Source organism: Heterodontus francisci, chromosome 20 (assembly GCF_036365525.1).
Source record: "Heterodontus francisci isolate sHetFra1 chromosome 20, sHetFra1.hap1, whole genome shotgun sequence".
NCBI lineage: Eukaryota > Metazoa > Chordata > Chondrichthyes > Heterodontiformes > Heterodontidae > Heterodontus > Heterodontus francisci.
The window spans coordinates 69,226,386-69,242,584 of record NC_090390.1 but is presented as its reverse complement, the minus strand read 5'-3'; the positions used below and the strand labels follow the sequence as shown (position 1 = coordinate 69,242,584).

The following is a 16,199-nucleotide window of genomic DNA, read 5'->3' as shown; positions in this document are numbered from 1 at the left end:
CTGATTTGGGAAATGTTATAAAGTATACAGAAAAATTGCAACTCATTAGAAGAGACAGCTACAGAAGTAGACTTTAATTTTAACAAAAATATCACACCTATTGAATGACAGACTGTGGGGAATTGCAGGCATGTGGGTCTGACTTGTGATGATGGTGGCATTTTGTTTATTCACTTGTGGGATGTGGGCATCACTGGCTTGGCCAGTATTTATTGCCTATCCCTAATTGCCCTTGAACTGAGTGGCTTGCTCGGGCATTTTTTTTTAAAAAAAGAGTCAACCACATTGCTATGGGTCTGGAGTCACATGTAAGGAGCTAAGGATGGCAGATTTCCTTCCTTAAAGGGCATTAATGAACCAGATGGGTTTTTACAACAATCAACAATGGTTTCATGATCACCATTAGCTTTTTAATTCCCAGATTAATTGAATTCAAATTTCATCATCTGCCCTGATGAGATTCAAACCCATGTCCCCAGAGCAGTAGCCTGGGTTTCCGGGTTACTAGTCCAGTGGCATTACCACTATGCCACTGTCTCCTCCCAGGGAAGATGTCGTGTCAGTATCCTTGGGCATTCTTTTTAACCTTTTTATTGTTCTCTGGTGTAATTCAGAAAATTTCCCTCACTGATGTTTTCTAAATTCACATACAAAATTAAAACGCCAAAAAGATTATTGCTATAACTTTTATGGAATTGCTGTGCTGTGTTTTTCTTTTGTCCTTTGTGTTAATGTGCATTTGTCCACATCAAAAACCCCAAATACAGTTGAGCCCGACATGAGTGTGCTTCATCCCGTGTCCAGTGTTTTTGTCCATGTAAATTTCCATGGATAACATGAAAGGTAGTGGATATCTGGGAGTGAGTTGGTGTTTGAAAGCTTCAGATAACATTTTAAAGCAGAGGTTCCTTTTTATTTCTGCTGAGCACCCCCATCCCTGACCTTTGGAGATTCAAGTCCCATGTGTGCCCCTTCTTTCGAAGAAACAATAATTTTGCATAACTGATTGTGTGGATAAGCCTGGTGACCAAGAATACTTCAGCTCCATCAAATATGCTGCTTTAGTTCTGCTCTGTTACAATCTCATCGGAAGTCAGTGGCTTGGAAATTCTTCAGACCCTGCTCCTGTTTTTGCAGTGTTGCTTTACTGGAAGTGTAGGAATGGGCTTTCCACTGCTCTTCCAGTGGCATAATGCTGGCAAAGCACGCAATGTGCTATTTGTAGTCAACATTTCTTAGCCTGGTTTACAGGGGATTTAGCCCAAAAATCAATGAATGCCTCTGTCAAAACAATGGAGCAGAGAATTTAATGTGCTCGTTGGGAAATGTATTGGGCAGCATGATTGCAACCCAACTGTTTATTATGAGTAAACATGTAACTGTTTGAAATTACTAGGGGTCAGATAACATTGCCATATGTACATGGTATGGTATGTTATGGATGAGCATGGTGTACATTCACATTTGTATTTTTTAAACCATGGTTTCTACTTGATGAATATGGTTTATATTATATTTGAAAATTGAATTCGTGTCAGGTGATGAGCTAAAATTATTATACATATAGCAAAACTTTGCATGTTATCTAATCATTATTGGCAAACCCGTCTCTGTCTTGTGCAATTATTTTCGTTAGCTAGTTCAGTATATACAGACAAAGGATCCTTGGTTAGCAGAGATAGACCCGCTTTATTCTATATTTCCCTCACTAATCTCAAATTTTTAGTGGGATGGCTCAAGGAAGCATGTCATGCTAAATCTTGATTGAGAGCATTATTTTCAACTAATGGACTTTAATTACACTTCCTAAATAATTCAGCTTATTTTGGCACGAGCGGTTGTATTATCTTTGTTTGTAATTAAGAATCAATAGGGAAATAATACTGAATTACTGATTGCCTAACAAACTCAGTACATTTACATCATCTTCATTAATGTTAATAATCTAAGTGCATATATAGCCGATTAAACCAGTTATGTTTTATATGGACATGACATAAGCATTTGCTTTTGCAATTTCGGAAAATATATCTAAATGGCCTAAAGATGTGAACTATTTCTTTTCCCCCTCTCTAGTTTTCTCCTATCCCCTTTCCTGAAGGCGTTCAATCCTTTCTGTATTATGGTTTGGCAATCGCCCTCAACAGCTTGTCTATATAATTGCTCTTAAATGAGCCTAGATGATCATTTCTTAAATCATGTTTGGCATGTGAATATCCTTGTAACTTCTCACTTTGGTGAGTTCTCATACTGACTACAATTGGGAAGGAGGAAACAAAGTACTGCCGCATGGGAAGAAAGGGGTAAAAAAAAAGTATCCCCGGGAAATCGTAGGTATAGCATTGGAATACCAAGTTTTGCACTATTGTGTAGTCATTTATATGTAAACTTCACAACAAATTGTTTCCAGCATCAACATCAGTTATTTCAGTAGCATTCTGATGCTACCCATTCATGTTCCTCCATGCTGTCACTCATAAATTATAACTGGTGGCTTTGCGTTCTATTCCTATTGGTAACAGTGTAAAAATTAGTGATATGACCACAAAGTACAATTACATGCAAATTAATAACAATTTGTAGCTATATAGTGCCTATAATGAATAGAAAATCCCACAGCATAAAGGGCCTAATCAGCCAAAAGTGGATACCAAGCAAAAGAAGGCACTATTAGGAGGGGTAATCAAAAGCTTGATCAAGGAGGTGGGTTTTAAGGAGTGCCTTGATAATAGAAAGAGGCAGGGAGCTTCAAAGAGAGACTTCCAGAGTGTTGTTGGCTGAAGACACAGACACCAATAGAGGGGTGAAGGGAGGGTGGATGTACAAGAGGCCACAATTAGAGGAATGAACAGTTCTGGAGGGGTTATAAGGCTGGAGCAGGCAACAGATACTGAACCAGTCCATGCCTGCACACATCAAGACCTGGACAGCATTCGGGCTTGGACTGATAAATGCTTGGGCAAGTAACATTCGCACCACACAAGTGGCCAGGCAGTGACCATCTCCAACAAGAGAGAATCTAACCATTTCGCCTTGACATTCAACGGCATTACTATTGCTAAATCTCCCACCATCAACATTCTGGGGGTTGCCATTGATCAGAAACTTAACTGGGCCAGCCATATAAATACTGTGGTTGCAAGAGCAGGTCAGAGGCTCGGAATTCAGCAGCGAGTAACACCTGACTCCTCAAAGCCTATCCACCATCTACTAGGCACAAGTCAGTAATGCGATGGAATATTCTCCACTTGCCTGGATGAGTGCAGCTCCAACAACACTCGTGAAGCTCGACACCACCCAAGCCAAAGCAGTCCGCTTGATCGGCACCCCAACCACCACCTTAAACATTCACTCCCTGCACCACCAGTGCACTGTGACAGCAGTGTGTACCATCTAGAGGATGCACTGCAGCAAGGCTCCTTTGACAGCATCTTCCAAACCCGCAGCCTTTAACACATAGAAGGGCAGCAGAGGCATGGGAACACCACCACCTGCAAGTTCCCGTCCAAGTCACACACCATCCTGACTAGGAGCTATGTTGTATTCCTTCACTGTTGTTGGGTCAAATCCTGGAACTCCCTAGCAGCATTGTGAGTGTGCTTACACCACAGTCAAGAAGGTGGCTTCCCACCACTTTCTCAAAGTAATTTAGGGATGGGTAATAAATGTTGGCCTTGCCAATGATGCTCACATTTCAAGAAGAAACAAAACAAAGATGGGAGTGGTGAAGCATGCAATTCCATGACACAGTCATTATTACTGTGCGTTGCGTAAACAGGTTTGTGCCTGCAATTAGTTCTTACTAACTAGGTTTTCAGACAGCTGCCAAGCCAGGTGCTTCCCTACACACAAGTTATAGAGAGAGTTACCCCAGGCAAATCTCATGTGCCTAGTATCAAGCTGAAGAGTGCCAATGATAGAAACTGAGGATTAGGTCACATGTCTACAGAGTACAGTGCATGACCTGAGGAGAAAAGTGGGAAAATATAGAAGTATATTGATGAAAAAGATTATAAGTAGAGTCTGCAGACGCACAATCTAAAGAAATTCAAAAAATGCTGGAAATACTCAGATCAGGCAGCATCTGTAGAGAGAGAAACAGTTAACGTTTCAGGACAATGACCTTTCATCAGAACTGGGAAAAGTTAGAAATGTAATAGATTTTAAGTAAGTGTAAGGAGGGTGTGAAAAAGAACAATAGGGAAGGTCTGTGATAGGATGGAAGACATGAGAGATTAAATGATGACCAGGTTGGTGGTGCAAGACAAAAGGGAGTGGTAATGGGACAAATGAGGAAACAAAAGATGTGTCTAGAGAAGGTGCAAATGGCTGAATCATGAACAACTGCCCTCCGAAAGCAAAAGCAAGAGAAAAACATAAGTAAAACAAAAACTTGAAAAGAAAGAGCAAACACCATGGAAGTAGAGGTTACAGTCTGAAATTGTTGAACTCACTGTTGAGTCCGGAAGGTTGTAAAGTGCCTAATCAAAAGATGAAGCGTTGTTCCTCTAGCTTACATTGAGCTTCATTGCAAAAGACCAAGGAGAGAGAAGACAGTGTGAGAGCAAGGTGCAGAACTAAAATGACAAGCACCTGAAAGCTTGGGGTCTTTCTTAGGAACTGAATGGCAGTGTTCTGAAAAGCAATCACACAATCTGCGTTTGGTCTCCCCAATGTAGAGAAGACTACATTGTGAGCAGCAAATACAGTATACTAAATTGAAAGAAGTACATGTAAATTACTGTTACACCTGAAAGGAGTGTTTGGGGCCTAGGACGATGAGATAGGAGATGAAAAAGCAAGTGTTGCATCTGCTGCCTTTGCATGCAAATGTGCCGTAGAAAGGAGAGGGGGTGTTGGGGTGATTGAGGAGTGGACCAGGGTGTCGCAGGGGGAATAGTCCCTTTTGGAATGCTGAAAGGAGAGGGAAAGATGTGTTTGGAGGTGGTGTCAAGCCAGATGTTGACATAATATGAGGAGCTGGAGCTTAACTATTTGCCAAAGGACAAGATGATAACTGCCTGATGGCTCGTTTGGAAAATGCACCACCCAGGTTTAAACCCTAATTTGTAATGACTTAGGCGAGCGGTATTTGGGGCCACTGCAGTTGGCTTCAATCCCACTGTCACAAGGAAGGGACAACTCTGCAAGCAGTCTTGCTTCAGAGTGACTCTGCTAGAAGAGTGCAAGTGTGTGCATGATGGTTGTGAACAATTTGAACCTGATTTTAACTCCATGCAAGTGAATAGGTTTTGAGTCAGTTAAAATCTCCCTTTGTCTCAGCTGTAACGTCCTCTGTGGTCAAGTGGCCTGTTGAATCTAATATAAAGAGTGGCCCTTTTAGATGTGCTAACTGGTAGGTACCCTGTGCCTTTGTAATCGTATGAGTCAGAACCATTGGCAGGGGAGAGGAAAAATACTGAGTTAACTCCAGGTGGTTTGTTGAGTACATCAAAAGCAGGGAACATTATGACTTCACAGCACCTCTGTACTTTAAACCCTCTATTCGCATCATTGTGGGAGCTCCATCATCACCACAAGGGCTACAGTAGTTCTAGGAGAAAACTCCCCACGCCACCACCATCTCTTAGCTCAACTGGAGGGAATAAGTGAAATCTTGCCAGAGCGCCCACATCCCAAGAACAAAAAACGAAATACAGCTTGCAGCAAATCAAAAGGAAGGAAACAAAATGTAAGCTAAATTGAATAATATCAATGCAAAGATGTGGAAGGTACTGCACTATGGTCAGGAAGAGTGAGTGGTTAGAAATATTTGTGGAGTAGAACAATGTCAGCAAGGGCTGGGGCATAATCCACTGAAATGTAAGACTGCAGGCCATTCGTTTGAACAACCTGATCTTGTTCTGCATTGTGGTTTTAAAAAATTGTTTCACGATTGCACTCAGCTTTCAAGTTGTTGCGGTTTTCTTCTCTTCCCCCACCCCCCAAGCCACCACAAAAGCAAGATGTTTGTTGGCATGGAGGATTGCAGAATCTTCAGTCACATGGTCTGACGTGCTGTGCCTTTGGCTATCATGTAATTCTGTTTCATTTTTGTGTATATTTTGCACTTTTGCATGAATTTATTTCACTTTTGGATTAAGCATATTCTGTAATTTTTGTCTTTTGATGAGGTTTATTGTGAAAACTCCAGGAATGAGTTTAAGATTTACTGTTCTATGTCCATGAGGAGAAAAATGTTTGTTGGAATTGTTTCTGTATCAGTTTGCATAGAGAAGGTCTTTTGTTAGGAAAGACGAAAGCAGATGTGAGATATTGGAATTAATTTTATTTTTGTATGCTTTTTTTTGTGTTTAACTTTTCTCATATTCTTGGATCTTTCAATAGTTGGGTGTGCAAATTGCCAAAGCTGTCAATTGCCGTGATTTTGCAAAAGCCAAACAAGAGGCTGAAGCTTCTCAGCAGGCCCAAAAGAAGAAGCAACTTGCTTGGGGGTGAGTCATTCTTTACCAATTAAATGCAAGTACTTCCTGTTGAATTTGAATAATAGTCAACACAACAGGAATGTTTCTTTTATTGTTAGTTGCCTTTATGATTTTCAGATAGCATTTGGGTTCAGCTGGCAAGGTTTGTTTGGATTTATGGGCTGCAGCTCACATTTATTTAGGAAAATGATAGCTGCTTCAGTCCACAATCCTTTCACACGATCAAATATACTATCATTTATTCAAAAGAATGTACTTTTTTTTGTATGGGCATCAGACTGAGACAAGAAAGACCTAGGTTCATCTCCCAGCAATGTTCACATATGCTGACCCATTTCTGAATTGGATAAAATGCATGATGCATGACGCATCTTAGGATATGGTAAGAGCAGGAGACTGCCGAAGTTGGCAGTGTTTGCCACACTTTTGCAAGTACTATCGTTGAACACTTCTGACTATTAGTTATTGGGAACTGAAATCAACACTGCTTCATGCTACTATAATAAAAACAGAAAATGCTGTAAATACTCAGCAGGTCTGGCAACATCTGTGGAGAGAGAAACAGAATTAAAGTTTCAGGTCTGTGATCTTTCAAGAGAACCGTTTTTATTTCAGATTTCCAGCATCCATGGTATTTTGCTTTGATATTCCTGCTTCATGCTACTATCTGTCAAGGACCTGATAACTCCTCGTTTTCTTTTTCTTCCTCTGTCTCTGTATGGAAAATCTACCTGATATTTTTGTGAGAATTAGCAGAATTCACTGTAATAGAATCTTTTACAGGACTATTAAGGCAACTATTTTAGTTGCAATCCAATCACCATTTAAACACAAGATAAAGGAATAAAAGTTTATTTTGAGTGATTTTCACTCAAAAATGAACATTTTTAAGCACAATTTAAGTTTGGATTATCACTTACAAAGTCTGTAACACACTTGGCACATTTTCTGTCTGGATGACCAATTGTAAGACCTGTCTGCACTTTCAATTTATTAACGGCCAAAGACACATACAGTATAAAGAATCAACACCTCATCGCTGACCAATAGTAGAGATCTATGGCTTCCACCTCCCTCAAACAGTGGACAGCGCTCAACTGAATCCGCACTGGACATGGACAGTCCAGTCACCTGCTCCATAAGTGGACGATGAGGGGTGACCTAAAGTTTGATTGAGGCCATGAGTCCCAGACCATGGAACACATTACATCAACCTGCTTGCTAAGATGTGTTGCGAGAGGCACCTCATTTCTCCACTCAGCTTCACAGGAGGCCATCAAATGGACAGCCAAACTAGACATCCCATCCTACAAAAGTAGTATTGTCTCAATTACAGACAAGGCCATCTCTGATCATTTCCTTGTATCTATAATACAATCACATCACCCTTCCAATTGCCCTACAACTGCTTCTGCTTCTGGAAAAAATAATTCTTGCCCATCACTTACAACTGTACTTTGTCAACTGTTCAGCCTAAGGCCCTCCGTTTGCCATGATACTTCTCAAACTGTCATCACTCCCTCATCTCTGCCTAAATCTCCACTTGTTGCCCCTGCACAGCCCCTGTCTTTGCTCCCTCAAGTCCAAGGGGCAGTCTTGAACATATCTGATGCACAACTGGCTTTGCCATTCATTGCCAGATCTGCCTAGACCACATCAAGCATTGTTGGACCCCCTGTCCAAACAGCTCACTACTCCAGGATCATCTTGAAATGCAAGATAATCCCTGCTCCTTTGCTCCACTACTAACCATCTCCATAAATCTTTCTTCCTGCCCCTTCCATTCTCATCCCCAGTGACAAATGCAAGGAGCTCGTGAATTTCTTTGCCACAAAAATTGAGACCATCTGCTCAGCTGGTTGTGCCGCATCACGCCTTCCCCTTGTCCACCAAACCAAGCTTCCCACAAGGTTCACCCCTATCTTAGCCTTGAACCCACATTTTTCTTAGCTTCTCTCCTACTTCCTTATGCCTTCTCAGAGCTCATCTTGGCCATGAGACCCAACTCCTGCTCTCTCAACCCTGTGCCCACTAAACTGTTGATTACCCAACTTCCCTTCCTGGTCCCCAATTTAGGTGACATTATAAACGGTTCCCTCAAGGTGGAGAGGTTATGGGATCGGAAGCTCTGCTCAGTGTCGTACAGGATTCCAAGATTGCAAAATATGTAGGGTATTACCCAAAAAGAGGATATTAAGCTATAATTTGTTGTAGCAGGTAATCTAACAGTTATTAATTAAACTTATCCTTGCATGATTAGGTTTTTAAATTTTTTTGTATGGAAAGTTGCTGAAATTGCGACCTGATAACGATCCAGCGAGGGAAACCAGGCATCTGGGACCTGAGTTAAAGGACAGGCAGCTGTGTATCTGCTTAATCAATCAGATTGAAGGACTGTGAAATTAATAGCGCAAGGACCACAATGAAAGTGTAAATTAGAGTGGGTGAATTCAATGCCAAATCAGGCACAGAACAAGAAATAAAGAGGAAAAAAAATTGAATTAAGAGAGAGAGAGAGAGAGAAAAATATAACAAGAAAAGTTTTTAAAAAATCTATCTTACATTTAGAAAATCACCAACAATTAAACTCAAGAAATGAAACTCCAAACTTGTAATCATTAACTTTCAGTGCCAGAGAGGTTGTTTGCCAGTAATTAATGCTGATCATACTGTTAAAAAAGATACTTAGACTGGAATGGACAGAACTGAACTTTCTATGGCGAGTTTACGTCATACCTACAGCACAAATAAGGCAACTTCACTCCATTTCAACTTCATTTCAATAGTGTCCCAGCCATTGAGATGCCATTTTTGTGAAACTAAAGGCAGAGTCGGGCAACTCTTCGATATTTGAGTTTAACCACATGCCTGCTTATGTCTGAAGTTGCTGTACCATTTGCACATAAATAACAGTATCATTAGCCTAGCTTTTTCAGAGCATGACGGGGGCCTCCCCTTTTTATTTTAATTTTTTGTTTTGTTTTATTTTAGTTTGTTTCTACTGTGCCTATCCACTTTTTTTTCATGTTTGTGCTTTGGGCCAGGGCTGTTCATTTTTCTGTCAATTAACACCCTCTCTGTACTAACGCTTTGTCTTTCATCATACCATTAACATACCATTTGCCTTTGCTCCATGGCCTTCTGGTCAGTTATTCTCTGTGCCCTTGCCCTAGCAACACCTCTTTTGTTGTTTGTTTGCCCCATCCCCACTTTATTTCCTTAAAACCTATTATATTTCTAATATTTGCCAGTTCTGATGAAGGGTCACTGACCTGAAACGTTAACTCTGCTTCTCTCTCCAGAGATGCTGCCAGACCTGCTGACTATTTCCAGCACTACTTGTTTTTAATTCAGATTTCCAGCATCCGCAGTATTTTGCTTTTATTGTTAACTTAGCTGTTACTTTGACAGGAAAAGCTCGATCATTATCAAATCTGATAATGTGCAGAATATGTTACAACTTGTTTTAGAATTAGATGAACAAAAGTTATTTCAAATTTTCCATGCTTATGTTAAAAAGTGTTAAGATTTCTAGTTCGCTTTTGTCGTAGCAAATCCCAGGTAGCCCCTTAAGTTGTTTGCTTTACAACTCACTTGTCAAACCACACTGGATGGAAGCCAATTTTATCATTTACTTAATAAGATTCTCAGGCAACGCCCCCCCACCCTCCACCCCGCCAAGATTGAAGCACACATGATTTTGCCACATGAACATTAAAAAAGTGCAGGAAAAGTTAAAAGGATTCCTGAAGGTTATCAGGGTTTTTTTTATTTGAAGGGAAAGTAACCCCATATCCCTCGAGTGAGGCAAGCAAGCCCATAGTGATTCTCAGGGACACAGGGCCACCAGATCATTTTTACTGGAAAAAGGCCTGACCTTTCCCCCAGAGAGTGCTGTGAACACACAAATGGTGATGAATGGTATTGGAAGGCAGTGTATGCCTGTAACAGTACACCTGGAGTGCGACCTAGTTTCGGGACTGGTGACTGTAGGGATTGTCCCTAGTTTGCCTGTGGACAGGGTTGACCTCCTAGGTAATGATCTGGCAGGGGTGAAGGTGGTAGCCCCCCAGTAGTGAAAGAAAGACTGCAGGAGGTCAGAGAGATAGGGCGGTAGCAGGAGACGGTCTCAGGGGACCTGATTGAGGTGTACAAAATCATGAGAGGTATAGACAGGTTGGATAGCAAGAAGCTTTTTCCCAGAGTGGGGGATTCAATTACTAGGGGTCATGAGTTCAAAGTGAAAGGGGATATGCGTGGAAAGTTCTTCACGCAGAGGGTGGTGGGTGCCTGGAACGCGTTGCCAGCGGAGGTGGTAGACGCGGGCACAATAGCGTCTTTTAAGATGTATCTAGACAGATACATGAATGAGCAGGAAGTAAAGAGATACAGACCCTTAGAAAATAGGCGTCATGTTTAGATAGAGGATCTGGATCGGCGCAGGCTTGGAGGGCCGAAGGGCCTGTTCCTGTGCTGTAATTTTCTTTGTTCTTTGTAGTGGATCAGGCCATGATCAAACCAGCTCCTCCAGAGGAGACTGGATTGGCACTGCAGGCAGATGACCATGAGGTCTGCCTGTCCGAAACTTTCTTTAGAAAGTTGGGAGACCCTGGGAATGAATTAAATGGAATCTCCCTAGCTGAGGCTTAGCGAGCCGACCCAGTATTGCGAGAGTTAGCACGGGCTGCCCAGTGTGAAAGTGAAGCAGAGGGAGTCCCTGATTGCTACTATTTAAAGAATGAGGTACAGATGAGGAAATGGAGTTCTCCTCACAGACCTGAGGCTAAGGAGTGGACAGTAGTTCACCAGTTAGTGGTGCCACAAAGGTACTGGGGAGAAATATTAAGAAGGGCCAACAAGACTACTGTAGCTGTACATGCTGGTATACGAAAGACCAAAGTCCGTATAAGACAGCAGTTTGACTGGCCAAAACTCCATAAAGATGTGGTGGAGTACTGCAGGTGTTGCCGCATGTGCCAGGTTGAGGGGAACCCCAACCTACAGTGTCCTGTACCGGTGTTAGAAGGACCCTTCAGCAGAGGGCTGGTGAGCTATAAGGGATCCCCGCCAAGAACAAACTGGGACAGGCAGGCACACGGCTGGCAAAAATTTAGAAAGAGAAGGGGGAAAAGTGGCCAAGAGGGCAGGTTAAAGGAAGTCCAGGAAGAATCCTTGATGAAAACTCCTACCGTCCAGTCAACCAACCCCGAAAAATGTGAAAAGTTAGACCCCACATCCTTCTATGTAAATGCAGACTCCAGAAGCACCCCACCAGAGTTGCTAACCGCATTTACAGGAATCTGCAGAGACAAAGAGAGACCTCTAGGGGGCAGTGAAACCGTGAGGGTGATGCCTCACCAAGTCAAAGTGTCTCAGGAGAATGCAGTTAAATCTGCACAAATACTTGTACATAGGAGTGTCCCAGAGAACAAAGGGAAGAGTAACAAAGAATCCTCTCCCACAGTCAGAGGAAAAGGGAACCACCCATCCCTGAAGTATAAAGTCTTTGGATGACTCAGACTTTAGGATAGACCTGCCCCTACTAACTCTCCTGAGAGAAAAAAAGAGAACATTAAAGCAGCCCTGGCACCCATAACAGACCAGTTTTAATAAGCTTTAAGATTGATGAATGACAGAAATGCATGGTTTTCTTGCTGTATCTTGTATTTCTCTCAAACTCTAATGAAATGCGCCATTTTTCTTCAAATCGCATTTCATTCCCCTGGTGTGGAGGTGTCAGGCAAACCCCCCACCTGCCAAGACTGAGGCACACATAATTTCGCCACATGAACATTAAAACTTAAAATTGCAAGCCCCTGACTGGAAGGACATTTGCATAGTACTAGCAGTGTTGGAACAAAAGGGACCCAGTCATTGCTTCCCCAATACACAGAAGAAGTGGTCAGACCAGTTTTAGTCACATGACGAGCTGGCTGTTGAGATTTGAACTTCCAACAAAAGATTTGAACTCGGAACGCCGTGTGCTCCAGGAGCTGAAGCAAGAAGCACAGCATCTCCTGTCTGCTTGCTCCTATATCCTTCCCACGGAACTGAATCTTGTGAAAACACGTGAAACTCAAAGCGAGAAAACTGTCCAACATGAACAAGGTTCAAGCAGAATACTGCGCCCCAACGAAATGCAAGAATTACCTACAAAAGGACTATACAGAGAGCAAAGCACAGTAACAAGATATTGCCTCAAATTGTTCCACTCTATCTTCTCTTTTCTCTCCCTATCTGCATGTGTATATTGCATGTCCATGCTAGCGTGGGCGTGTCATATATCCGTAGGCGTGAACTGTATTAGAGTTTAAGTAAATTTAATAAATTTCACTTTTCCTTTTTAAAACAAAGAAAGCCTGTTTGTTGCCTTATGATTGGAAAGCTGTGAACAAGAATTCTCAAAACACAGTGTGTTTAAAATTAAACCCTGTTACAATAAAACCAAGTAAAGACAGCAAAAGACCCCTGACACATTTCTCACCTGGTCATAACAATGTTATGAGCTTTGTTAGCTGTCAGCCAGGCTGTTAGCTCAAGCAAACCAACATGCTGAAAAATTGCCTGTAGGCAGCAGAAGACTGAGAGAAAATTGGAGTTCATGGTGAAATTCCTGTGCAGAGACCAAATAGTCTATTGAAGATGCACCCCAATGTGTCCCTTTGCTTACACCCAATCTCTGCAGTATAGCAACTCCATCATGGAGCAGTTTCAGGGTGAGAAGCATTGGGAGCAGTCATTACTGTTCACACTCCAGAAGGGCATGTTGAAAATGAAATAGACAGCTGAAATAAGTGGTTACTTTTAGAACTTGAGGTGCTACTTACCTCATATGAATTTGAAACAAAAATCGCCAAAACATAACATTATGTGAAAATCAGAATGACCAGTTTACAATAATAAAGCACCATTCCAGTATATTGCCACCATTAAAGGCCATAACTGTGTATCCACCAACTCTTTATATCATTCACTTTCTGGTGCCTGTCCTGCTAAACCCATTCCTGTCAGTGACCTCTGCAAACTGCCTGGGAAAAATTTTGTTCCCACTTACATTATTTCCACAATGTACATCCTACAATGTACACAGCAAACCAAGAAAATGACAGTGCTTTGGTGCAAGGCAAAAACATTGAAATTTGACACACTAGCAGTTTATAGGCCAGCTGTGCACATTATGGGTGCGGATTCAATGGGAATAGTGCACTAACATCATAAATTACACAGCAGACACTGCACATAGATCAGTGACTAGACCAGCAACCAGAAACCACAATTTGCAGTGTCTTCAGAACTTTTTCAGAAAAACATATTGATAATCATAGGATGTCACAACTTGATAAAATATTTGCCTTGTTCATATTTTTCAGTTCTACAAAAAACATTTATCATAGGTGGTGTGATGGTGCAGCACCATGGGTGGCAAGATGCTTTTTTTTTAACCCATGATTCACATCTCATGCCTTCCAAATCTCCGCTATCGTTGCTTTGGTGAGCAGAGGTCAGAAGCTTGTGCATAGTGGGCAGAGGTGAAGAAGGGAATGGAAGAATTCCTAGGCTAATCGCATGCAGCTTCATGTCTGCTGGTTTTCAAGTGAGGTTTTCAGAGACCTGGGATGGGTTGGCTGTTTCCTCAGTTATGGATGGTGTGAAGTGTGGACAGTATTTTAAAAATTACTAATGTCAAATAGACCACGATGAACCAAGATCATCAGATCACTCTATGCACATAAAAAATATGAAATCATTTAACATTTTATCTTTTTTTCATACAATCCAGATTTGAAGCTAAGAGGAGATGGGAGACAAAAAGCAACATGGGCTATATGTGATGTCATGACGCCGTATGAAAATGAAGTGGGCATTGAGATGTATTAGAGTAAGGTTCTCTGCTGAATCACTTGACCTGTACTTGCACTCTCAATCCAATCTCAAGAGAGTCATCTGGAAGCACTTTACAAGAGCATAACAATGGCTGTGCCCTGCTGCTTTCATAACTGCACATTAACTGTTTGGGAATGATTTAGCCTTCAGCATCTAAAATTTGAACACAGTCAAGGAGATTGAAAAAAGATTTTGTCACACAATAAATAACTTTTAACAAGCCCTGTTATACCTTCTGGTGGAACAATTTAGTAATATGGACAACAAAGTAGTGATTTCTTCTGTCATCCCATAAGCTCAAATATTGTGAGTGCTTTATTTACAACCGGAAGGCTGTAAGTTCAAGTCCTGAGACTCACAGTCAGAATCTTTTGTCCATGCGAGGTGAGTTTTATCTGTTCCTGCACTGCCACATCATGGACATTCTAGCTGAAAGAAGAAAAGGAAAGCTACTTCTATCTGACTCTGCCCCTACTTAAGTCATTGAGAGGATTCAAGTCACTCAGAGGGTCACTGTGGAGTAGAACCTTCTGACCGGAGGACAAAGTATGGATAAAACACTCTTATTAATTAACTGCTCCAGTGCTAGTCATATGTTCGTGTTGATTGTGTTCACTATTTCAGCAGGATAAAGATTGGTTAAAATTCATAATCTTTTGTGACATTAACATATTTTGTTAATTTGATATCATTTTTGTCTATATTTCTGCTTTTAAGTTAGAAGCAACAGTTTATATGTGAAACTATATCGTGTAAGTACTTTACTAAACTAGCAACAATATAACGAAAGAGGATGTGTATAATGTCACTATGCAAATATAATTAGTAAAAACTAGTAACTTTATGCATCTTAAGTTTATTCTATTAACACTAAAGCAGTTAAGGATTTAATATCTGATCAAGATAAATCATGTAAGTTTCTTAATTGCCCAACATCTGTTTCTGTTACAATTGCATTTATAAAACATAGAACAGCACAGTACAGGCCCTTCGGCCCACGATGTTGTGCCGAACCTTTAACCTACTCAAGATCTAAGTAACTACCTACCCTTCATTCTACTATCATCCATGTACCTATCCAAGAGTCGCTTAAATGCCCCTAATGTATCTGCTTCTACTACCACCGCTGGCAGCGCATTCCACGCACCCACCACTCTCTGTGTAAAGAACCTACCTCTGACATCTCCCCGAAACCTTCCTCCAATCACCCTAAAATTATGCCCCCTGGCGATAGCCCTTTCCACCCTGGGAAAAAGTCTCTGACTATCCACTCTATCTATGCCTCTCATCATCTTGTACCCCTCTATCAAGTCACCTCTCAACCTTCTTCGCTCCAATGAGAAAAGCCCTAGCTCCCTCAATCTTTCTTCGTAGGACATGCCCTCCAGTCCAGGCAGCATCCTGGTAAATCTCCTCTGCACCCTCTCTAAAGCTTCCACATCCTTCCTTTAATGAGGCGACCAGAACTGAACACAATATTCCAAGTGTGGTCGAACAGGGCCTTATAGAGCTGCAGCATAACCTCGCGGCTCTTAAACTCAATCCCCCTGTTAATGAAAGCCAACACACCGTACGCCTTCTTAACAACCCTATCAACTTGGGTGGCAACTTTGAGCGATCTATGGACATGGACCCCAAGATCCCTCTGTTCCTCCACACTACCAAGAATCCTGTCTTTAAGCCTGTATTCCGCATTCAAATTCGACCTTCCAAAATGAATCACTTCACACTTTTCCAGGTTGAACTCCATCTGCCACTTCTCAGCCCAGCTCTGCATCCTGTCAATGTCCCGTTGCAACCTACAGCAGCCTTCCACACTATCCACAACTCCAGCAACCTTTGTTGAAGTGTTCAACATAAATTTTGTAT

At 41.6% G+C, this 16,199-nt stretch overlaps 1 protein-coding gene across 3 annotated transcripts in view; it reads left to right on the top strand.

Annotated features, from left to right (window-relative positions):
* Positions 1–15,986, top strand: part of fam204a (family with sequence similarity 204 member A) — an 88,076-nt gene extending 72,090 nt beyond the window's left edge. The window contains exons 8-9 of one of the 3 annotated variants that reach the window (XM_068052989.1): positions 6,349–6,455; positions 14,227–15,986. In XM_068052989.1, coding sequence (XP_067909090.1) covers positions 6,349–6,455; positions 14,227–14,278 — 159 coding nt within the window. In that variant the 3' untranslated portion in view covers positions 14,279–15,986. The remainder of the gene's footprint in view (positions 1–6,348; positions 6,456–14,226) is intronic. The other 2 variants (XM_068052988.1, XM_068052987.1) reach the window with 2 other exon arrangements.
* The last annotated feature ends 213 nt before the right edge of the window (positions 15,987–16,199 follow it).